This window comes from Erithacus rubecula (assembly GCF_903797595.1).
Source record: "Erithacus rubecula genome assembly, chromosome: 22".
Taxonomy (NCBI): Eukaryota; Metazoa; Chordata; class Aves; order Passeriformes; family Muscicapidae; genus Erithacus; species Erithacus rubecula.
The window spans coordinates 3,378,010-3,402,098 of NC_136674.1; the positions used below are offsets into that span (position 1 = coordinate 3,378,010).

General features: G+C 44.6%; 1 protein-coding gene across 2 annotated transcripts in view; it reads right to left on the bottom strand.

The window, feature by feature from the left end:
• PIGL (phosphatidylinositol glycan anchor biosynthesis class L) overlaps nucleotides 1-24,089 on the bottom strand; it is a 51,539-nt gene that overhangs the window by 10,847 nt on the left and 16,603 nt on the right. For both annotated transcript variants that reach the window (XM_079325104.1, XM_079325105.1), the window contains exons 3-4: nucleotides 8,139-8,229; nucleotides 2,869-2,936 (exon numbers count right to left, since the gene is read on the bottom strand). In XM_079325104.1, the coding sequence (XP_079181230.1) occupies nucleotides 2,869-2,936; nucleotides 8,139-8,229 (159 nt within the window). The remainder of the gene's footprint in view (nucleotides 1-2,868; nucleotides 2,937-8,138; nucleotides 8,230-24,089) is intronic.

Sequence of the window (24,089 nt, forward strand, 5' to 3'; positions counted from 1 at the left end):
CCAGGCTCCTGGGCAAGAGGGGTTGTTTAAAACCAAAATGCACAGTGACTCATGCAAAACTAAACCACCTTGATATTACATGTGATCTCAGTGGAGGCACTGTCATTTCAGAGTGCAGGAGAGAGAGGTTCTCCAATATTCCTGTCACACAGTATTTACCAAGCTCATTACCACAGTGCCTAGAGACTGGCCAAATGCTGAGGGGGGATAAAGTGACCTGGATGTCACTCCAGACCTGTTCATCCTTGTGCATGAGTGGAAAGGATCCAACCTCCCATGGCCACAGGGAAAGCTCCTGTTTTGGGGAATAAGAGAGGATGATGTTGCCAAATCAAGCTACAGAAGATTGCTTCCAGTTCTCCCTGCTTTGCTGCAGTGGGTTTTTCTTGGGTTTGGGTTGGGCTTTTTTTTTCTGTATGAAAGCCAGAACTGAAATACTCCCAGGGGAGACTGAAATCAAATAGTAATTTGTGTTCCTCTCCCATCCTGTTTTTTCTTTTTTTTCCCTTGCAGAAGAACAAATCCATCCTTGAACCTTGGCATTTCTCAGTTCCTCCCAGATCTGAAGGCCAGGCAGGCACACAGCAGCAGCTGGACCCCTGCAAGCTGTCAGGAGGAAAGCTGCTGCAAGGGAAAGAGCTCATTTCTTCTGAGTAGCTCCTGATCCTTTGAACATAACCTCTGTTCCAGACACTGGAAAGAATATTTATGCCCTTAGCAGACAATACTGAGCATCTGCTCAGCTATGGCCCTATTTTATTCCTTGAAACTGTTCAATAATTTGCACCTCCTGAAGTGAGGAGTTGTGGGAGGGGTCACAGAGCCTGTTCTACCCCTGCTTTTGCAGAAAATAATCTCATGGAAGTGGGCACAAACTCCCAGAGACTGGGAGCATCCAAATGAGCTGAGAGCTGCACCAGCCCCCTGCTTCATCCTTTCCTCCACTTTTCACAGGGGAGGCAGAACCCTGCAGGACTTGTTTAAAGATGGTTAATAAATACATTGCAGACGATACCTGGAAGGGAGAGGTCGTTTGCCTTTCTCTTGCAATGTAGCACTGGGGCCCCAGGGGCAGCCACTGCTGCTCTGCAGAGCTCAGCTGGCACAGGGGGACAGGAGAAGCCTCAGTTTATGCTCCCAGAGCTGCCTGTACTGGCCAACATGTGAGAACTCATCAGGGCACTGAGAGTCAGGAGTGATACAGTCACGCTCTACTTCCTCCATAACACAAACTGAAAAATAATGAGGGCAAGCAAGCCACTAAAAATAAACTTAACCTTTCAGCAGCCACAGCATCACTCCTGCCACATGCAGATGATGGGGCTACCATGATTAATTCTGCTGATTCAGGACTGGAAGGGAGACAAGACACAAACCAGCCTTTAGCTGATGAAAACTGCTCCTGCTCTGGTGTCCCTATCAGCACAGATCTCATCAGCCCAGACAATGTTCTGCTCTAGCTGAGGACCAATGCAGAGCTCTGGGTTCAAAGGAATTGTAGACAATGAACATTTCCTGGCAACAAGCTCTGAGACAAGAAGAGGGTTAAATCTTCATTGCACACACAGGAAACAAAGCATGAAGGGAAAGTGATTTCTGCACAGCCACAAAGTAAGACAAGAGTAGAACTGGGATCACAATCAAGAATTTTCCTTCAATTTCTCATATATAACTCAGCTGCCAACTTATTTTCCCATTATCTCTTGGGGGTGGAGGAGGACACCCAACAACCTGCCTGTCATTCCTCTTTGTAGGTCATACAGCTGAGTGAGCAAACAGAGCCCTCTGTGCCAGTGGTGTGAGCATTGATCACCAACCTCTGCTCCTCAGCCATCAGCCTCTGCTCACTCCTCAAACTGCCTGACACCACCTCCCCACTCAGCCCAAAGGCACTGCTTGCTTTAACTCCACCCCCTCCTCTGCTAGGCTATTTCAGAAGTTGCTGGGAAAAGCCATGATCCCCCTCTAACACTGAATTCCAGCCATCAAAGCTCTCAGCATCTTCCCAGAGGAGCTGAAGGTCCCAGTATGGGTTCTGTGGCACTACAGCTTTCTCTAGGCAAGTGAGAAAGGCAAATCACTGTGATGTTGTCAGCAGGGAGAGCCAGAAGAATTTGTTTATTTGAATTGCACAGATGATTCAGAAAACAAATGGGTGCTATAAATACAAAGCTATACTTGTAAAGAGTTCTTCTCATGCCTGGGAAAGGCAGGGGTAGCTCTGGAGGAGATCTCTCTAGGACACTGAGCAGAGGGTTAAAGTAAAATACAGTGGCTGTCTTGTCAGCAACCTTTATTAAAAGTGATTTTAATCACTTTATTAAAAAGTGATTTTAATAAAGGGATTTTTGTCTATTAACCTCACCATCACAGCAGGGAGACAGAGGGTCCCATAACATAAGGAATAAAATGGTGAAGGAACTAACAGACTCTTCCTAAAAGAGGTAAATAGGGACAGCTCCAGTGAAAGAGCAATGTTCTTGGGACAGAGAGGTAAATTCAGGTACCTGGACAAGATGGCAACATCCTCTGGTGAAGAACTTTCCAAAACCCACCTGCCACCAGCCCAGGCATCAGGTATTCACACACTCTCCTCAAAGCTGAAGTGCAAAGTGATCTGTGGCTTATTTTAGTGGGATCAATGACAGGAAGAGCAAAGAGGGCCCAGTGAAAGGGAGACTGGCAAGGTCCCAGCTGATGGAACACTAAAAGATGCTGTAGATTATTTCCAGAGCTGTGGCAGTTTCTCCAGACAGTCCACAGCCTGGCACTGAGTTGAACAGTGAAGTGAACATTGCCCCAGTTCTACTTCCACCACATGGCCCTGCACCAGCCCAGGGAGCACCCAGAGAAATCTGCACATTGTACCTGACAGCAGTGTAAAGAGAGATGTGGTTGGCATGGCCACTCACTCCTCCTGCATCAAACGTCACCACCTGCAATAAAACCACACAAGAAGAAGCTTTTAGGAGCAGGAGGAGGAGCCTGTGCAGTTCCCAAATTTGACATCCAAGCCCTGAGCCAGCCTGTTGTGTCTAACGAGCTGTTTATGGGTTGCACAATGAGGCCTTGTGTGTGAACTCCTCATGCCACAGAAACACAACCAAACAAACAAGGCACTCTGGAACTAGATGACTGCACAGCCTAACAGCTTGAACAACAGAAAGATGACAAAGATCGTGTCCCCACTGGCAGGATGCACTTGTTACTTATTACCAGGGCAAAAGGTCACTTCAAAATGATCTGTTGCAAATGTGTTCCTGACCCGAGAGGTCCAGCTCTGTGAATCACTCTCTCCTGGATCTGAGAACATCCTCCAGTGCTGTGGATGACAGGGTGAAGCTCTGCTCTGCTGTGCTGTGAGTCAGGACATTGCTGCAACAAGAGCCACACAAGCATGTACCACTGTCCTGGTTGTAATGAGGCTGCACCACAGAAAAACACAGTGATAAAATCATCTGATAGGAGAAGCAGCCTTTTTAAACAACCTGAATGCACTTTTGTACAACCAAATCAGGCTTTTTCACTGAATGAGATTGTATTGTTCATTGATTCTCTGCAGGGAGAAACAGGAACTCCAAAATGCAGAAGTGATGTGTGACAGGCACTGCCCAGAGCACAGAACACCCCTGTGCTCACACTAACTGTGTTTCAGGGCTCAACACCTCTGTGGGGCTGTGCCATGGGCACTTACAGGCTCCCAGCTCCAACCAAGCAGCCAAACTGGCAGCACAGAGAGTAGAGGGAATGTGTGCCCATCCCCTCTCCAGGGAGTGACAGTCCCTGGACAGTGCAAAGCTCAGGGCTTGCTCTGGGAGAGGCCCAGCAGCAGAGCTCCCCACAGATCCCTTCTCTGGGACCTGGAAAAAACCATCAACTCCCACGTTTCAGGCAATGGTTGCTTCCTTGCCAGCTTGTTCTCTCTTCAGGGAAGGAAATGCTACAGCCTTGCTCACTCACTGCACCTCCCTTCTCAAAATCTATTTTATAGGCAGAGCCTGGGGCACTGGGTTAGAGATCAGGGGAAGATCAAAAGCCACCATGCCCCTCCTGCAACTGCAACTTTCTCCTCCACCCTCCAGCAGGAGAGGCCTTCTCAGACACAGGGTATTCAGTCAAGAGGGAGAGGACACACAAAGGCAGGGATAAGAAATGCTTCAAACCCCACAAACTTCACACAAGCCTGCTTATAAACCCACCCAGCCAAGACAAGCCCACAGTCAGACTTTCCACTTTGCCCAGTGGCTGCCACGTTGCTCTTTGAGACCAAAACTGGTTTCATTCATGTACAAAGAAGCATTTTTTTGGTCAACTACTATTTTATAAAGAGAAAAAGGATGTGTTTAACCTTGGTTGTTGCTGCTGCTGCACATCAGCACTAGCAGAGAGCTCTGCAGGACCTGCCACAGTGCTGAGCCCTCCCCATGGATATCAGCTTTTGGAGGAGCTCATCTGGAAACACCTGAAATTCAGCTCAGGATGAACACAGCAGCCTGGACTTTACAGATAAGAAAAAAACACACTCTGAAGTCACTCCTACTTGGATTGGTACTTCCCTAAGATGACAACATGCCCCACTCACTGCAGGCAGAATAAATTCCTACTCAGGTGAAAAACAGTGTGAGTCTGATAAGGGCTGGACTTGCACTAAATCTTTTTACTCAGCAGGGAAAGGGTTTGTCTCTTCTGCCTGGCCCCTGATTTTCATATAACCTGTATAAACAGAACATTTTTAAGAGCAGTACCCTGCTGTCAAATGTGGTTGAAATTAGCCAATGGGCTCTAAAGCCCTTTGAAACATGCATGTGCACATGCACATAAATACAACTGCATTATTCCTCTTTCCTTAGGAAATCAAGCTAAAAATCCCAGACAAGCCAAAACACACATTTTTTTCTTCTGTGGAGGTTACAAGAGAACAAACCAGAAGACTGAGATAAGAGATTTCAGTGAGCAGACTAAATAAACTAATCATTGTTTTTACAAAACTGGCTCGGGCCAACTGTGGGAGCAACAAGGCTGAGTTAGGAAATGTTCTTGACATGGGAATTATCTGTTTAGAAACACCTTTGGAAGTTTTTCTTCTCCACAGCTGTTTTGAAATAGAAGCTGCTGAGATTATGTAACATCTGAACCAGCTGAAGAGACTCCACTGAGCCCATTTTCAACTGCAGTATAACAGTTTACTGTTAGGACATTTACACCTGAATTGCCTGTCTCTTCAAATAAAGGAATTTTTAAGTACAATTCCCAAGATATCTGCACAGTGACTTTGTCTGATCCCTCTCAGCACACATCTGGGTCTAAAACAGCAGGGCTGTCCCACCCTAAATATATCACATATCATCTAAATATCTATATCAGCCATCTAACAGGGCTCTGATTCCACAGCAATCACATGTAAATCAATCCCTCTGGCTTTAGGGATTCATTTCATTGATAAGGAATTTGAATTTCTTTCTCACATGCTGAAGGTATTTTCACACGGGAGCATTTGCTCCTGCTGTGCTGGCTGTTAACTCCTAACCTGAACCAGGCTGATGATGAAATCAAGCAAACAACCAGGACAGGATGAGAAAACCTGAACATCTTGAAAGTGTCTGGGTTCAGAACAGGCTCAGCCAGTTCTGGGAGTGAAAGGCTGGGATAGTAAATATACTTCATGTGGAAATTATTGCTCAATGAAATCTTTAGGGCAAGAGGGAGTTCCCTCCCCACACCTGTTCTGAAATGGGAGCTGCTGCTGTTGCTAGTTTTTCTTCTGGGTGACCTTGGTATTCAGGAAATGGAGCTTTCACTAGTGGAAGCCAGAGGAGCAGCCAAGACAAACAGGTCCAGAAATCCCTTCCGGAGGGGGGAGAGCACAGAGGAAATTACTGAATTACCAGCAGAAGAGAAAACTCCTGAGAGGTCTGGAGGCCATGATCCCTCCCACACCTCAAAGCTGAGGTTCTCCCCTCTCAGGTGTCATGCAGTGCTTCAAACACAGCACACATCTGCTGTGGGGACACAAAGGTCTCTGCTTTTTAACAAGGGCCATCCCTTAAAATGCCACAGCAAGCAACTCCACTTCTCATGGCCTTTCCCTGAGCACCTCTCCTTACACTCCCAGAGGCCAGTGAGATACAAACTCCCTTTGAGTCCCTTCTGAGTTTGGAGAGTCTTTTGAGTGTGATTTAGGAGCAAGGGGAGCCTGCCTGGAGCTCACACAATACTATGTAACTCCTTTTTTTACACACCAAACACTTTCTAATCTGGATCAAGACAGAACAGCCTTGGCTGCCTCTCCTTGCAACATTGGCTTTTGCTTGTAAATCCAGCAGGCAGGAAATAATTTCCAAAGTCTATAAATTAGTTTTGGCTTTGAGTACACCAACCATTAATTTCTGTGTCTGCACTATTTAATGTAGAGCTTGGAAATATGTCTCTGTAGCTCCCAAAAAGATTGAGCTACTCCTGGACTTGCATGGCAATTGAAGAAATGAGTAACCATGTAATGGAAGGAAACCATACAGAGCATGTGGGACTCCTTGCTTTGTAATCCTTCCTTTTAGACAAGCTGGAATTGCAGCCTCTGCTCCACTGCCAGATGGCACACAACATGTTCTGTAAATAAAGATAATAAAGATACCATTTTCGGTGCTGTGACTTACTGGGAGAACTGGGGAAAGTTTTCCCACTGGCATAGCTGCAACAATCCACACCTCCCAGTCATGTTGACTCCACTGAGTTGGTCTGAAACTGTTAGTTTTTGGTTTTTTCAAGGCTCTTTTAACATGTTCAACCTATTCTACCAATTTCATCATTAGTGAAAGATGGACTCAGTTTACCTTTCAAGGCAAGGCTGTTGGTTTAGGACAGCAGAGATATCACAGAGAGCAAGCTCTGAAGTTTTAAATTGCAGGATGTTTAACAAAGGTAATTAGGTGTTTCTCTTGCTGTTGTTGGCAAATTCAGTCTTCTCCTAAATGAATGGCATTACAGCAAACACCTGAGATCTATGTGACAGCTTGAGACACTTCAAATAATGAACATTTCCAGAGCAGTTTGTTACCAGCAGCCCTGAGAAGCTGCTCCTTGGTGCTGCTGCTGTGTCCTGCTGCAGTGATTTGTGCTCAGTGCTGCTCAGGGAAGAGCTGGTGGGAATGCAGGGCTCCCATCATGGAGCACCATGCCCAGGAGTGTTTCCTGCTCTGCAAACTCCACATTTCACTGCTCAGCTCAGCTCTGCTCTGTCAGGGGCAGACTCCAGCCTCCCCCAGCACAAACTGCTGGAGTTTAGTTTTCCCCAAGGCAAAGATTTAATCCTTCCAGAGGAGTTCTGGTGTTTTCAGAATTTCTTCTGGGGTTTTGGTACACTTGTCCCTGTGCCCCTGAGAGTCACAAACATGCAATACAAATCCTCCTGTGTTTGGAGCTTTCACATTCAATAAAACCTATCTATTCAGGGGGCCAAAAGGCACAAAAGGAGTCCAAGAAAACTGCATTTGTCTCTGTGCACAGCAATGAATTTCATGGAAAATTAGCCTCAGAATCAATACAAAGTTGGATGCATGATGCTGGTTTTGTGCTCGTGGGGCTTTCATGCTACAGGAGATGTGGTTTCTTTTTTTTGTGAAGTGCTGAAAGGCTTTGAGAGTTTTGTGATTTTGCTGCTAATCAGTGTGTGACAGTGCCATGCCTGATCAAAGCAGGGTTCAACAGAGAAGAACAGAACACAACTCTTTCCATGCTCAGGCCCTTATTCCTGTTCTGTGGGAAAAAACCCCAAACTATTCCAATGCCAGGAAATCTCCCCAGTTTAATATTCTTCAGTCCTGACCTATAACCCTGCTAATCAAGCTCTCTAACACACATCTGCCAATGGGCTAAGCCTAAACCTGAGACTAAAGCCCAAATGGACTCTCTCCATCACAACATGGTTACTTTAAAATACAGAAACCATTTGAGGAGTTAGAAAAGTTAAATTCTTCCACTGTTCATTTTTCACTGGGAAGCAAAAAAAGCTCTCCTGAGAGAGAAGATACATCCTGACCTTAGAGACTCCAAAGAAAGCTTCCAGAGGGAAAGGCAAAGCCCAGAACACTGGCTCAGGAGTAATGTGGCAATTGCCTGTGCTGCAGAAAGTGTCACATTACCAGGTTGATGTTCTTGGCTTCTATGTGCTTCAGGACAAGGGTGGCAAGGAGTTGAGTGTCCCACTCCACAGCAGGATCATCTGGAAGATCCCTGGAAATGAGAAGGGCAATCAGTCACTTCACTGCTGAGAACTCTGTAAAGACCACTCTGGAAGAGAGACATCATCTTAATCACAGAATGAAATCAAGATAAATTTATTTACCATATGAAAGCACTGAACCTTACTTAAGGGTCTTACAAGCTTGGATACTGGAGGCTTGAAAGAGAAAGAACAGCTCCAACACCCTCCTCATGGATTTACCATTTCCTCTTACCATCAAGGAAGACTTTGTGACTGCTTCACTTCAAGCAGCATTTATTTTGTAAATTCTTTTTTCTTGATTTATTCCAATCAAATTTAAAACCCCTTTAAAAACACATTTTTCTGAAAGACTTCCCAGTCATAATCTACTGGTAAATATTACATTGGGAAGGTACCAAGCAAACTCCTGCTGTCGTTTATTCAGGAATAATCCATTAACCACAACCAGAGGACAGTAAAGTTGTAATTATATGGCTTAGATTTGATAGTAGCTGTTCATGTGTTTATTTTGTGCTTTGCATACCCAGCTGGTATGCAGAGCATACTGTGACTGAACTCCCTGCCTGGGTATTTTGGATTGCAGGATTCTAGGGGCAGGGACCATGAGCCAAATGCAAAATATCACCAGACAGCCAAGAGAACATTCCATATTTACACAACTGAGAGCTGAATGTGACCCCCCAGTCATTAGGTCTGAATGATGCCAAGAAAACATTGCTCACCAAGTTGCAAAGGTTATTAGAAACAATAGGATAACACACAGCTGCTAAAGCCCAGTAATGACATGTTAAACTGGTCTTTTTCTAAGATCTTTTCCCTGCTCTGGAAGTCTGATAATTGCTGTGAGGTGGTTCAGCAGCAAAATGACTACACAGCATTCTCCCACAGACACAGGGGCCTGGAGCTGAACTGATCCAGCTGTTTGCAGCAGAGAGCAGGAGCCACATGCCAACACAGGAACAGCAACATCTGCAACAAAACTACAGGGAAATGTCTCCTTGGCACATCCCAAAATAAACCTCAGCCTGGGTTTGCAGGAGAGGTCTTCTGGCCACAGATTTTCCCACTGCTGTTAACAGTAGTTGGAGTGGAAAGGAAGAGCTTTATGTCCAAACTGGCCATTAGATTTTCCCTGCTGTGTTACGTGTTCCTGTTCAGCTCAGGCCCAAATAATGTGAATTAGAAGCTCATAAAGTGAATTAGAAACCCCAGCACAAGGGAAGGAGTCCCTGCACCAGGCTACATTCCAGCTCTGGTCCCTGTAGCAGCACTACAGCAACAGAAAGTTTTGTGTTGTTGGTACACACAGCATCTCTGCCTGATGGACACCAGACAGCTGAATTTCACCACTGGAAAGATGCCTTGGTGAATCTGGTGGCTGCCTCATCAGCTTAACAAACCTGCATCTCACCTGCTCACACACAAACTTTCACACCTCCTGTTTGAGGAGGAAGGGGCCCTGGGGACCCTGAAAGTATGACAAGACCCAGCATGTCACAACAAGCCTTAAACTGAGCATATTTATAAGTATGATTCACCTAAAATATCCCAAGAAACAACCACACTGAGTCCAAGTGCAAGTCTGACAGTGCTTCAGTTATTTGAATGATACCTTCAAGGTCTGTCAAGTCTTAATCTGATAATATTAAAGCATCAAAATAGTCTAACAGGGATTCTTACCCTGATCACTTACAGTGCAAATACCATTCCCCCTTTTGGACAGGGCTTAAATGGAGGAAGTGAAGAGTCCCATTAAAACAGGAAGGGTGCTCCAACAGTGAGAGGTCAGGAAAAAAAAAAGTAGGGCTTGGAATTTATGATGTCCAGGAGGCTTTGGTGTCATAGCCACTGCATTCAGCTTTATTGGGCTGTCTCCAAAAAGGCTGCTGGGTAGTGGAGCAGGTTTTAACTAGTTTAGACAGATAAAGATCATCCTTGTCAATGGAAATGAACAGCTGGAGGCAACGGTTTAGAATCCCTGGAAACAAAACAATCTGAAGGCATGAGCAAATTAACTCCATCAACACTGAACTGACTAAGCAGGAATATTCTACCCAAAATTCTGCTTCTACCAATTACTGCTGATCATAGAGAGACCACTTACTGCCAGTAAGAAAAAGGAAATATTCTTCTCGCATCATATTTGTCAGGTACAGAAGAGAAGATGAGCTTGCCAAACAAGAGACACGTGCACAGAAATGCATTCCTAACTCATTCACAGCCACCATGGCCCATGGAAATATTCCCAGCTCATTCTGCAAACACAAAAACTTACACACAGATAAATGACAAACCCAGAGTCACCCAGAGAAGTCAGCAGCAGAACTGGCAATAAATACATTCACCTAGACTGCTCCAGGAAGTGACTTTTCTTTTATGGCAAGAGTTTGTATAGTACTTTATGTAATTGGAAATGTGTTCTCATGATAGTAAGGGACCTACAGAAAGCATGAGTAATTTTCTGCCTGTGCTCTGGATATCAGTAATTAGGTGCAATAAGGATGAAAAGGTGATAAAGAAACCCAAGTTCACACACAGCCATTCACACAGGACAGTACAGGAGGGCTCCATATGCCCAGGGAACTCTGGAGGGACATCAAACTTTAAAAAGTGCTCACAAATCATACATGAAAAAACCACTTTTCCTAATATCATAATTAGGTTCTCCCCAGACCTGAACAGTCCTCCAAAGTGCTGCACTGTTAATATAAGCTCCATTCATTGCTTTTACCTTCAGGACTTTGTGTGAGAAACATTCAGCATTCCAATGGTTAACTGCAGGCTGCCTTGCTGGCTGAGGCTGATAAAGCCTCTGAGCTCAAGGTCGAAGGGCTGAGATAAAGGACTATAAAGGAGTGAAAATTAGCACATTCCCTGGAGCAGACTGGAGCTCATCCCAGGAGACACGTTCCCCTCCTGTCCTCTGCCCCAGAGAGCTCCTTGTTGCTGCTGTCAGTCACAACCACACAGCAAGAGAAATCCTGCACCAGAGGCCTCCCAGGTCATGCTGCTGGAGGGGGCTGTGGGAAGGGCACAGGGCTTTGGGCACTTGGCCATATTTCCATCAAACTATTATGGTCTGGAAGGGATGTTTATTGGATTCCACGTGTCTGATATTGAATGCAGGTGGCTGCTTGGATGCAGGGAAAAATAGGGAGATGCATAGGAGAAAAAAAATATTTCCAATGGAATAAGGCTCCAGAAGAGTTGTCTTCCCAGGAGTTTTCAGTGAAACCCATGCTGTGCACTGTGCAGGGAATTTACAGCTGTGCCAAGGGACCTGCAGCCTCAAGAGAAAGAAATGGAGAACTATGGTGCTGGAGTTGCTGCAGTGTGGAGAAGGGTCTGTCCCTGCTCACTGATTTCAGCAGTCACAGGAAACATCATATTCACAAAACAAAATCCTGCACCTTCCTATGTATCCATCCACTGGTAACAGGACCTCTGGTTTTCTCCACATTGCTCCTTTGCTTTTCTCCCTGCCAAGCTGAGCAGAGCAGACACTGGCATCTGCAGCTCCCCTTCCAAGGTTTGCCCAGGAGGGATGCAGTGGATACCCTGGATATCCTGCAGTTCCCTTGTGAAGAGCTGCAAGGGCCCACAGCAAATCACACCAGCAGAAGCCACCATCCCACCTTGTGCAGGTTTGGCCCAAGAGCCTCACAGCTGAGAAGGAGAGATGTCAAAAATCACTGCCTGGTGCCAGGGCTCCTCCTCTGCCTGCCCTGGGCTGGAGCTGCTCTCCCACCTCAGCCTGGCCATTGGAACATGCTGTACTTTGCCAGCTCTGCTGGCCCTGCCAGCAGCCAGCACAATTTGTAGGGTCATCTTTCTAGGAACATTTGTACTCAAGATGACCAGATTCCTGTCATTTAGGAGGTCACTTTTGGCCAAGGTAGAGATTTCAAAACCTTCACAGATATATATTGCCAAGTTATACCCTCCTTACATGATAGACTGCTCAAGCCCTGTCCAATTTTCCACTGCTCATCCTCCACAGAGCTTTCAGCAGCAGCCCGTGCATTCAGATGGACAATCCTCCCTTGAAGCCTCCCATGTAATTTATTCTGCTCACGAACTAAGCCCTCATGACTGCTCTAAAGGTTAAGTTAAACCCAACAGCTGGTCTGTGTGATGGCCACGTGGCTCCACAAACAGCAAATGGGCTCTGGGATAACCTTGAGACCTGACCCTCCAGAAATCTGTGAGCTGGGAAATCCCCAGCCCTGGGGGCCTCTGGTCACCCCAGAGTCACCCCATGGGGACCAGCAGGGATCTCTCTGCCCTGACATGAAACCTTTGTGGGTGGTTTTTATAGGGAGCAGGCAGCAGAGTGACTTCTTGGAGATGTTAAGGTCTCCATTTACACATTCCAACACACCAGTGCAAAACTTTCAAGGTGCCCACGTGATTTTCCGTCCCACTACACACCAAAAGGGTCAGGATGAAAGAGATTTCCCATTTCTTATTGCCTGTTTATCCTTAATCAGTCCAAGGCTAGGGACCAGGAAACTTTTTGGCATAACTTCTCCTTATCCCCAGTGCCTGATTTTACATTTAATCAGCCCAAAGGTCAGTGGGTAGATGGTGGAAGCAGGTGAGCTGCTGTGCACGAGGCTCCCAGCTGGGAACAACGACCACAGTGTGTTTGTTGGAACAGAGGATGCCCTTTGTATAAAGTTATAACTGTATGAAATGAACATCTGGGCAATGAAACTGGATCAAGAAGCAAAAGATCCCACAGAACAAAATGACGTGAGTGCACAATTAGTGAAAAAGCCATGTGATGACTAGAGGCAATCAGTGACCTTTATATCACAGCATCAAAGTAATTGAAAAAACTGTGTAAACAGAAATTATTTCATGCTCTCCAAAGTAGAGCAGAGAATTTTTATTTTTGAGATTATGCTAAGATAAGCTAAGACTGGCTAGCCCTAGGTCTTGCAGCACAGCCTCTAAATCCTGACTTTTATAACTATTTATAAATTCCTCTTCCTATAATGGGCAATTACAGACAGGAGGGAATTATTGCTGTTAGGCTGCATGTACATCTCTGATTCAATTGAAAATAGCCCACTTAGATAAATGATCAGCATCTTGCAACATCATGTTCTACAGAGAACAGATGCTGTGTGCTTATTGGAATGTAACAACCTCCAATTTGGGAGAGAAATGGACTCGAGCAGGATGCCAACTGTCAAATGAAAAGCCACCTACAACACAGAAGCTCAAGAAATTTTTAAACCAGCACCATCCTCCCTCTCCTCATAGTAAAGAAATAAAAATTATTCTGAGAGTTGTATTTTAAGATTGGAAATAACAGTCTCAGGGTTTGGTGTAGGTAGAGGTTAAAGGAAGTGGTAAGATGTTAATGACTGGAATATTAACAGTAAAATACTCTGGGAGAGCTCTGCCACTGAGCCATGGATAAACCCAGCACATCTCTGACAGGTGACACTCCAACTTCCTCCATACCTTCCCAAAGAGAAATGGTCATGAGGTCCTGAGGGAACACATTTATTTTTTTACTTGGGCATGATCATGTATTTCTCTTTGAGAAATAAGCATCCTTTGGGTTTAAATTCACAGGAATTATGACAGAACACAGGACTGGTTGTTTGCAAAGACCTATCCAAATGGCTCTGTATGCATTTATTTTTTTTAAATGAATTATTGATGATTTCTTAGCAGAGACTGATGTCTATTCACAGGGATGACACAATTGCTTATCATAATTTGAAATCTGGTATTCATTTGACGTCTGTGCCTCAGTGCCTTGTTGATAAATTACAGCACAAAGCTCTGTAGGAACAAGTTCATATTCAATGTCTTCAAACAAAAACAATTGATGGTTCCTTTCAAGACCAGAAATACACAGAAGCTATGATGGTTAAAGCTAACTTTAAAAAGAAACTTCAAAAAAATTGTTTGGAGAGGGCATCAAGCCCTGCTGTGTAAGAAAGGAAAAATTAAACTCATTTATTTCTGAGTTGATATTTAGTCACAGCATTTTTATCATCTGCTCTTTACACCAGTGAAATGGAAATAATTATATGTTAACCCCTCTGTAAAGAAGTTTAGGATCCTTCTAAGAAAAGTGTTCTGTGTATTCTCTGATTTCTGGATGGAAATCTAAGATGTGTCTCAGCAATCCTGGATACTGGGAACCCCACAAACCTGTCCTTTACTCCTTGTACTGCCTTCCTATGGAGTATTGAATCAAATTCAGCATCTTGGTCTTGACTTGAAGGTCTGGCTCAAAATATATAAAATACTGCATAAAACTCCAAAGTTATGAGTATGGTGAACAGTTCTGTCCATTTGGAGCTGAGGAGCTCTGCAACAAGGATAACATTTCAAGCAGTCAGGACCTCCTTAGAGGCTGGTGCCAGTGAATGGGCTCCCAAATCAAGTAATCACAAACTGCTTTGATTTCTACTGCAAATACCAAGAATACTCCTTGGAACCTGGGCTTTTTAGCAGAAAACTTGGTAATATTCCAAGTTCAAAATTCCCCAGGCTCTCCAGAGCAGATAAGAAAGCTGAGACATCTGGGCCAAATGTCATCCCAACAATGGAGACTCAATTTGCCAAAGATGTGACATGGGCTGGCTGTGTCACCTACTGGGCACCTTGCTTTGGTTACCTAGGTGTCACCACACGATGCTGCAGCTGAGGGACACGTTTTCCAAGGAGCACAACCCCTGGGCAAAGCAGCAGCATTTCAGTTCAGCACCTTCCTAAGGCCAGGAAGGTGGATGGAAATGCTCAGTTGCAAAGCCTGAGCAGCAGACATGGATTACAGCAGCTGGTGGCCTTTGAGAATTTCACATCACACTCCCAGAACCATCTGGTCTTGGCTGTGTAAGCTCCCAGGGGAGGGATAGACTGACCTGATCCCAAAAAAGGTAGACTGGTCTCTGCTAACTCCCTGGGCTCCATTGCACCCCTTTGGGATGCCTCTGGTCACTCTGATATTTTGGACCATAACAGGGGAAGGACACAGCCCACATTTCTCCAAAGCACCATCAGCCCTGTGAGGAATGAGCATCACTAAGCCCAGATGAAGTGATCAGGCAGATCCCAGAACAGCTCCCAGCCACAATCATTCCCATTATTATTGTTGGCTTTGCCATAATGCCTCAGAATTCAGCTGGGCCTTGACAATCTAAGTTGCCCTGACTGAGAACAAAAAGCCAGCAATCCCACAATCACCACTGATGTTTTAAAGCTGAAATACAAATCACCAGCAAACCCAGGACTCTCTGAGGAGCAGACCACAGGACTTCACTCCTCCCTTAGTTTATTTTGTTTTGTAAAATGCTTGGAAGGAAAGAAGAGCTCAGTGGGGCAGAGTTTGGGATAGGGTGTGTTGAGCCATTCACCAAGAATCCATGACCAGCTCACACAAGTCCTGGCACCACTGGCTCAAGGACACACTTCTAGTTCCAAATGGGGGCAGGAGGTCTCACTGTCCTGGCAGAAGAGCTGTAAGAGCACAGGTAGAAGGCAATACCCTGTTGTCCTCAGCTGGTTTTTCTTTGCAGCTCTGCCACATAAAAGGTCACACTTGCATCCTAACATGGCCAGGACCTCAGAGTGGAAAAGGTACAAACCCAAGGGAAAGGAACAAAAGGTCTCTCACAGCAGCCAGCAAAATCCTTCAGAGGTGAATGACTGAAATGCCACAACCTTCATATGCCAAATAAACCTAGTGACCCTTCATCACAACCTTAATATTAAATCTGTTTGCTCTTGGAATGATAAATACACCACACTGTATTGGCAAAACTGCAGTTCTGATTCTGGCCCATGGAAGTCAAATAGGACTTTGCCACTGACTCAATGGCCAGACCCTCAAAAAGCAAGAGAGCCAAAAGCATAGTCACTCCAGCCAAAGAGAGAGACTTTGGTCTATTCCACATAACAAAAATACTACAGTCAGAAACCCCAGGAGACAGCTTGTAGCCAAATCAATCTCTCAGCCACTTTAATTAATCATCTAGAAAGGGAAAGCACAGAATAGTCACTTTATGGACATTGATTTCTCATGCCAAATCTTATGTAAATGCAGATGCAACTTCAGCACAGATCTCCAGAGGACGATGGCCTGATTCCAAAGGCAGCTTCCCATACTGCAACATTCCAACTTCCCTCTACCAATTCCAACCAAAAAACTCCTGACTTCTCAGCCTCCCACAAACTCCCATCTCCTGCAATCCATCTGATCTATGCAATGATACGGGAGCATTAATTCTTGGAGTCATGCTGTACCCACATAACGCTGACGTTCTGATGCCCCGGGCTCTCTAGCTGGGTGCAAATTTCAGTCCTACATTAAATCACTTCCTTTTAGAAGACAATGTATCAGGAAGTTAAACACCTCTCTTACTCCCACAGGCTTTAGGGGCATGCAAAGTTTCTGCTCATGCAAACAAGGCTCCATCAGCGCGCTCCCGGTGCAAGCTCCCAGCGCAGCGCAGCCGGGAGCTATGCCTGGAACTCCATTGGCGACAGCGAAGCGGGCCTCGGCAACAAAGAACAAACGGAGCAGAAGGAACGCGGGGCCCTTTGTGGCCGGGGCCGCTGCCAGCGTTATGCAATGCTCGCCATGGCAACGGCGGGCGCTCGGCAGTAACCCCGCCGCAGGCACTGAACTCTGCCCCACTGGCGAGCGCCGAGCCGCCCACTCGCCCGGCCGGGCTGTTTACACTGCTCACATGACGGCCCGAGGGAGGCTCCTGGCAGCCGCTCCAGCAGCCAGGCGGGTTTCGAGGACCGGCCAGCACTGCCAAAGGCTGGCAGCCTCTCGCTCTGGAGAGCTGCGGGGGCCGCCCGCAGCGCCCGGCCAGCGGCGCTCCGTCCTCCGGCATCAGCCCACTGAGGATCCAGCGAGGGGAGAGCGAGAGCAGGAAGCTTTAAAGAAGGGAACCGTACTGCTGCAAAATGTGGAAAATGTATAAATCCTTTTGTCTGCTAAAATGTATAAATAGTAAAAAGTTCTGATGGTCGATTTGTGCAGTTACACCTGGCACCCAGGCTTGGCAACTCTGAAATAAATAATCAATGTCTGTCTCGAGTGTGCCATTATTGGCTTGCTGTACATCAGTAACAAATCCGATTTTTGCAGACAACAGTATCTTTTTTTTCCTAAATGAGTGGCAGACGAGTGAGGATAATGAGCCCTCGTCAAGAGCTGTGTGCCATGAGCTGCACACACCTGGGTTACACGGGACTGGGTTACACAGAACTGCCCCAGCCCTGGGTCCGGCACCATTTACCAGGGCCCACAGGGGGATGTGGAGACAGGGATGCCTTGCTAAAATGGTGATTTAGTCTTACAGCACAATCCCATAGGAAAAAGCTGCAGATTCCCAACCTGCTGTGCCAGCGCTGCTACTGCTCCGGTGCTTCCACAGCATTTATCTCCACACATTAACAGATGTTCATTAACTCACACCCCTGTGAGGCTGGAATGGGGAAGTGAGGGAATAATGAGCTCCACATTTTCTAATGAGAGAATGAAGAGCTCAGGTAACTCTCCCTGGAGAGCCCGAGGCAGCAGGGCTGAGTCAGGGGCAGAGCCTGGAACAGAGCCCTGAGCCCGGCTCAGCACCCACACAACACTCCAGGAATAATCTCCACTGCCTGGGGCAAACAGCAATCCAACCTTCAACAGCCCTCTCACGGCGCTCTGCAGAGCCTCCTGGATTCCTGGGCGCTGGGGCTGCTCAGAAAACACATTTACAACTGCAAATGATCCACAATTACCACCAACATCAAAGAAGCTGCTTAAATGTACCCTCAAAATATACCAGGGGCCAAAGTGTGACCTCTGCATCACCTAATTGTGCTCTGTATGACACAGCCCTGGATGACTCTTTGTTTCAATACTCTTGGCTGCTCTTCCTTTAAGGAAAAAACTCATGTCTTGCCCTAAAATACTAAGTTCTCCAAGTAAAACCTTGCTACTCTCAGTAAGAGGCTGTGTGGATTTCTCTTCTTTGCTATGATGACAAGCTCCGTGTCACAAGAATGGACCCTGCAGATACAGCTCTGAAAAGCACTGTGCCTTGACACCAGAACTGCCTTTCACATGTTCATCCATTATCCCTACATGCAAACATAAAAGTTTCATTTAAAAAAGTAGAAAAGAAATTTGTTAGGTCTGGCTAAAAACCTTAAGACAAATTTCAGTTGACACCAGTGGCTCAGTCTCATTCCTGCAGGAACAGGCTGGTTGCAGTTCTCTGACCCTCCCTGGTGAGAGCAGCTGTGGGAGTTCTTCAAGCCTCAATCTCTTGGCACCAATCCTGCAAAGCCCTCACCTCTCTCCCCCACGGGTCAAACCTCTGCCTGCAAATGTTTTATCCTGCAATATTATACAGTGCCTTTCCCAAGGCAAATGATAAACCAGCCTTGGCAGCCCATCGTGTGGCTACTTAGAAGAAGAAGAGAAATGCTGAGTATTTGGCTCATGAAACAGAAATACAGGAAGAAAATATTTATAACAATGCTACTGTTTAAATAATGGAGACCATAATTTATTACAGATGTGACCCTTCTCCAAAATGAAGGGTTTAAATCTTGCTGATGCAATGTAATGACAAGAAGTAGAATGGACTTAATGAAGAATTCAACCAACTTCAATTCTGAATTGCCCCTTTTTATCACCTGCCATTTTGTACCCCAAAATAGGAACAAAATTTGCTTCTTTCAAGCACTGTTTGTCAGACTTTTCAGTGCTCAGATTTAAAAACTGATTGATAGGAAAATATCAATCCTTCATCCTAAAAGAAATTGAGCATTTCTACATTAAACAAAATTCAGTTAATTATTAACAATTAAGGATGAGAAAATGGCATGGAACCCAGACAAGACTTGTTATGCTTACAGCCACACATAAAAAATGTAGAATATATGTGCATGGAGGGGAGGATGTGTAATGAATTATTTCAGTGCAAATGGCAATTGCAGAGAAACAGACTGCAACACTGAAATGAGAAACCCTGAAATTCCTGTCCAAGGAGTCTGCAGGTACAATGAGATTGAGTTAATATGTGACTGGTTAGAAGAGGGGGCATGACTTGGCATGGAACTGTAATCAAAATGTTTGCATTTAATGCTTCACTTGGCACAGAAGGACCAGATAACAAAATATTCACCCCAAATCCCACTTCAGTTGCTAAAAAGGATTTCAGTTTCCTGTGCTGCAGTAAGAATACTTTTTTTCATTTTAACCAAATGGACTGAAAAAGCTACAAGAGGCAAAAGATGCTCAATGTCCAGCAAAGAGTTCATTTCCCTTCCTCCTGATGCAATGAAACTGAAATTATAAAACACCACCCACATTTGCTAATCTAGTGCACATTAGGAAAAAGGTGAATATGTAACAAATGAAAACATTCACTTCCTATTTGCTTCAAGTTAAAAAAGCTGGTGTTGCATCATCTGAACAGCAATTCCTTCACTACAAACTATCTAAAGTCTTCAAAATTGGCTTTAGTATCTCCACCAAGAGCTATATAACAAAACTTCATGAGCAAACAAGTAAAATTAATGAGACTTCTTTGAGATACTGAGTATCTTTTACACTCTTTTACTCATTATATGATAATACCTAAATGTGTTTAACCATTTGCCAGCATCACCTACCTGCTAACAGAACATCTTGTTCTAGTCACAGTTGCTGTGTGTTGGGAATTCTGCATTGCTGGCACTCTTTGTTGCTGAGGCTGGGTTCTCTGAAACAAAATTCCTACTTGGTAGTGGGGTTATGTTAAATGTACTCCCAACCTAGCAAGTGTCCCTTAAGGAATTGATTCTTTTAAATAGTCTGCTCTAATCTGAAATACCACACCTACCACCTTTAATTCAAGCTTACACTGGAACTGAAAAACTTTGTCATTTCATGTATACTGATTGAACCAGGGCCAAGGGGAATAAAACCATTAAGGTTTCACGTGAGCTCAGAGAAGAAAGACTTCTTTGGTAATATAATTACAGAGCCCAGAGCTCGTAAGAGGAAATGAACTACAGGGATTTATTTGATTAGACTTTTTTTTCCTTTTCCTTTTGAATGTTAGTAAGGGCTCTCCTTCCCCCACCCCTTCCAGTCTAACAGTAGATGTTAAGCAAAGATGTTAGGCAGGCAGGAACTGGGACTGTTACAGAGGGATGTTTCAATGGGACACTGTTATGGGATGGAGTGTGTCCAGTTCAGTTTTGAGTATCCCATCCATCTTGGTTGTTGCTGCTGAGGAGCCCTGAACAACACTCCAGCTGTATGAAGAGTTTGTTTGTACAAGGAGCTGAGGTTATGTCCCATCACATCACTTTTCCATCATCAGGGCAGAGCTGGAGCAGGGATCTGTGAGCACTTCATGGGCTGTGCAACACTCAAGGGCACTGACCAGTTTGCTTTGTTGTCTTGGTAACGTTGTGGTTGACCTGGGTTGACCAGATCAGTGTGACTTAATCATCCTAAGAAGGAAACAACTGCAACAAGTGGCAGAGCTAATTACTGTAGGTTCCCTCCCTGAATGGACTTCCTCAAGCTCGTGCCTCACGTTCACAACCTTTGGCCTGCCTAAGCATTCAAACAGCTCTGATTGTGACAACTTGGGACAACCAAGTCACCTACAGCACCTACAGCACTCTGCACCATGGATCTGCATCTGTTCAGTACCCACACACTCCCTGGGGTCTCAGGAAGCAGCAGGTTATAAACTCCTATTTACACTGTCAATATTGAGGATTTTGCTGACAGCCTGTTAGTTACAATGCAAAGTGCTTGTTTTACCTACTCAGTGTTTTTCAAACCCTATTTTTCTCTCTCTCTGTACAATAATGCAGCTGTGGAGATCATCTGGGAGACTAAAACAAATAGTGCCTTGATATAATCATAACAGAGCTTGAAAAAAGGCAATTTCAGCAAAAATCTTGACAGCAGAATCTGCTCCTGTTTAAGTCTGACCTGTTCTCCTTGCAGAAGCAGCATGACACAATGTTTTGCAAAAGATTTGTATTTATATGCTTGGCTGTCATCTCTAGATGTTGCTCCTTGTCTGTATAATAATTACATGGAATGCTCAGTGGAGATGTTCTCTAAATTGAAATAAACAGAATCAATACAGACTTAACTGCACTGTCACACCACATGAATAAAACACGCTGATGGATTCTCTTGGCCAGTGTTCAACAGGGATTTGGTCATTGCTATTGCTATGCAAAGTGCATGTTAAATGGTGTGCCAGCAGTTGAAAAATGCCATTTCTGTCTAACTTTTACTTGCTGTTGTTACCAGGACTGCTAGGGTTCCTCAAATAGAAAGAATTGCATATTTATCTCTGCCACACAGTACAAAGGAAGAAAAAGAAACATTTTGGAAAAAAGCTATGTACAATGGTTAACACTGGATAGGGATCTAGAGGACAGATATTATATAAAAAATTACTTGACATAATTTTACAAGTTAACTTCAAATCCCCTGCATTTCTTCTGTGTATTTCTCCAACATCAAACCAATCCTTTTTTTCATGCTGCCTAATGAATTACTAAAATAACACTGGCTCCAGGACCTTCACTTGGTTTTGCAGTTTATGTATCTTTATAGAAGGTCTCATAAAACAACCACCAAGCCCCTTAAGGTGGTCACTTCCTTCATCATCCCAAGCAGACAAAGGTTGTTTCAGTTCACTGGAAGGCACTGAAGCATGTACAGGTCTCATCTGATTACAGAGAGCCTGTAATGCCCTGAGGCCACTGAGACTGTCAACACAGCTGTCCCTGTGTGCTGAGACAAATGTCCTGCTGGGCAATCCCTGAGTCAAAATGGAAACACAACTTCTGAAATGGATTAGGGCTAAGGACAAGGACTGTAAATAGGCCAGGAAGCCAGGGAAGTTCATTAGGTATTACTAAAGGAGATTCTGTTGAGCTGTTAGGAAGTACCTTGACCCTGGTGCTGTTCTGCCACTCCAAGTATTCTGAAGTATTTTACTTTTCTGGTCACCTGTTGCTAACATAACATAAAAATGAGCATTTTCTGAGCATGTCTCAGACACACAAGACCACATAGAATATGTATAAAGCTCACAACAAAGGGAGGTGCAGAGATCTGCACTCTAATGGCATAATTAGCTCTTGTGAGAAAAGCAGTTTTGCTGCATCAGCACTGCTCCCACCCTCACCCACCCCACACCTTCACTCATCCCAAACCTTCAATTTACCCCACACCTTCATTTACCCCACACCTTCATTTACCTCACACCTTCACCCATCCCACACCTTCACCCATCCCACACCTTCACCCATCCCACACCTTCACCCATCCCACACCTTCATTTACCCCACACCTTCATTTACCCCACATCTTCATTTACCCCACACCTTCACCCATCCCACACCTTCATTTACCCCACATCTTCATTTACCCCACACCTTCACCCATCCCACACCTTCATTTACCCCACATCTTCATTTACCCCACATCTTCATTTACCCCACACCTTCACCCATCCCACACCTTCATTTACCCCACATCTTCATTTACCCCACACCTTCATTTACCCCACATCTTCATTTACCCCACACCTTCACCCACCCCACACCCTCAGGAAAATCCTGGCAGAGCTGCAGTCAAAGGCAGAAATTCTGTTTCCTGACACAAACTCTGCAGCAGAAGCAAACTGGAGCAATCCAGTCCCTGAAACCACTGAACAATCTCCTGAATGTACATCCTGAGGGTTAAACCTCCCCAAATAAATTACAATTACTGTTAATGCAGATCACCTTAAGACCAAATGAGTCTGGGCAATATTGTTTAAACATTAAGTTCTGCAGATTTATTTTTCTAGTATCTCTTCATATTCTTTCTTTTTAATTAATTTTCTGGTCATCTGTGGCTTAGAAAATGATTGATTCAGTAGGTAACTGCTCCCACATCTGGGTTTTCTTTAAACAAAGTCACAGAAATGACAAATCTTCTCCTACATAATACTTTATTGCTTCCTATGTTCATGCTTTTGGTGTTTTAATCATAACTAGAGGCTCACACACTCCCATCTCAGCAAGTACAGTATGCTGGATAAGCAAAAAAAAAAAAAAAAAAAAAAAATCAGTTGAAGGCTTGCCCAGACATTTAATATTTTATCATAAAAATCTGAAATTTTCTTTTGCTCTGAGTCACTGATAAAAAATTTACTTCATGGAACATTTGAAATGGGAAAAAAATAAGGGAAAGCAGCCATGTAAAACAAGACTCTGTAAAACAGAACTGGCAGGAGCATTGCCAACCTTGGGCTTTGTCCCTGCCAGTTCAGCTGCTCCAAGGGCCAGGGAGTGTTGGTGACACCACAACAGTGACAGTGTCACACAGAAAATTCAAACTTGGCTCTGGTGAGGGCCAAGCCAGCAAAATTCCAACCTACCTCTTCCTGCAGCCCAGGACAGGTGGGTTTCAACCCACTCATTTTAAATAAGTGGTTTAGCTCTTTCTAAAACAACTCTCTCTCTAAGGATAGAATTTAATTTCTCCAGTTTATTGTATTAACAGGGATGGAGTGATGCATTTCTCCTCATTAAATGAACTTTTAGTGATGGTTTGTGCAACTCTGAGTTGAAATGGAAGCTGGAGCTCCAAATCATAACAGTGTTTTATAATTGTTTCCAAACAACTGGGTAAATTATATCAGAATTTCTAGAAATAATGGAAGAGATTATCAAAACACAGCATTAAAAACTAACACATGCAGTAAACAAAGATAATATTAACTGCAGTTAAGGAGATAAAGCAGTTGGTTTTGGATCACACATGCTGCTGAGGCATCTAAAAAATTAGTAGAACAGACTTTCACATCTATTTTTA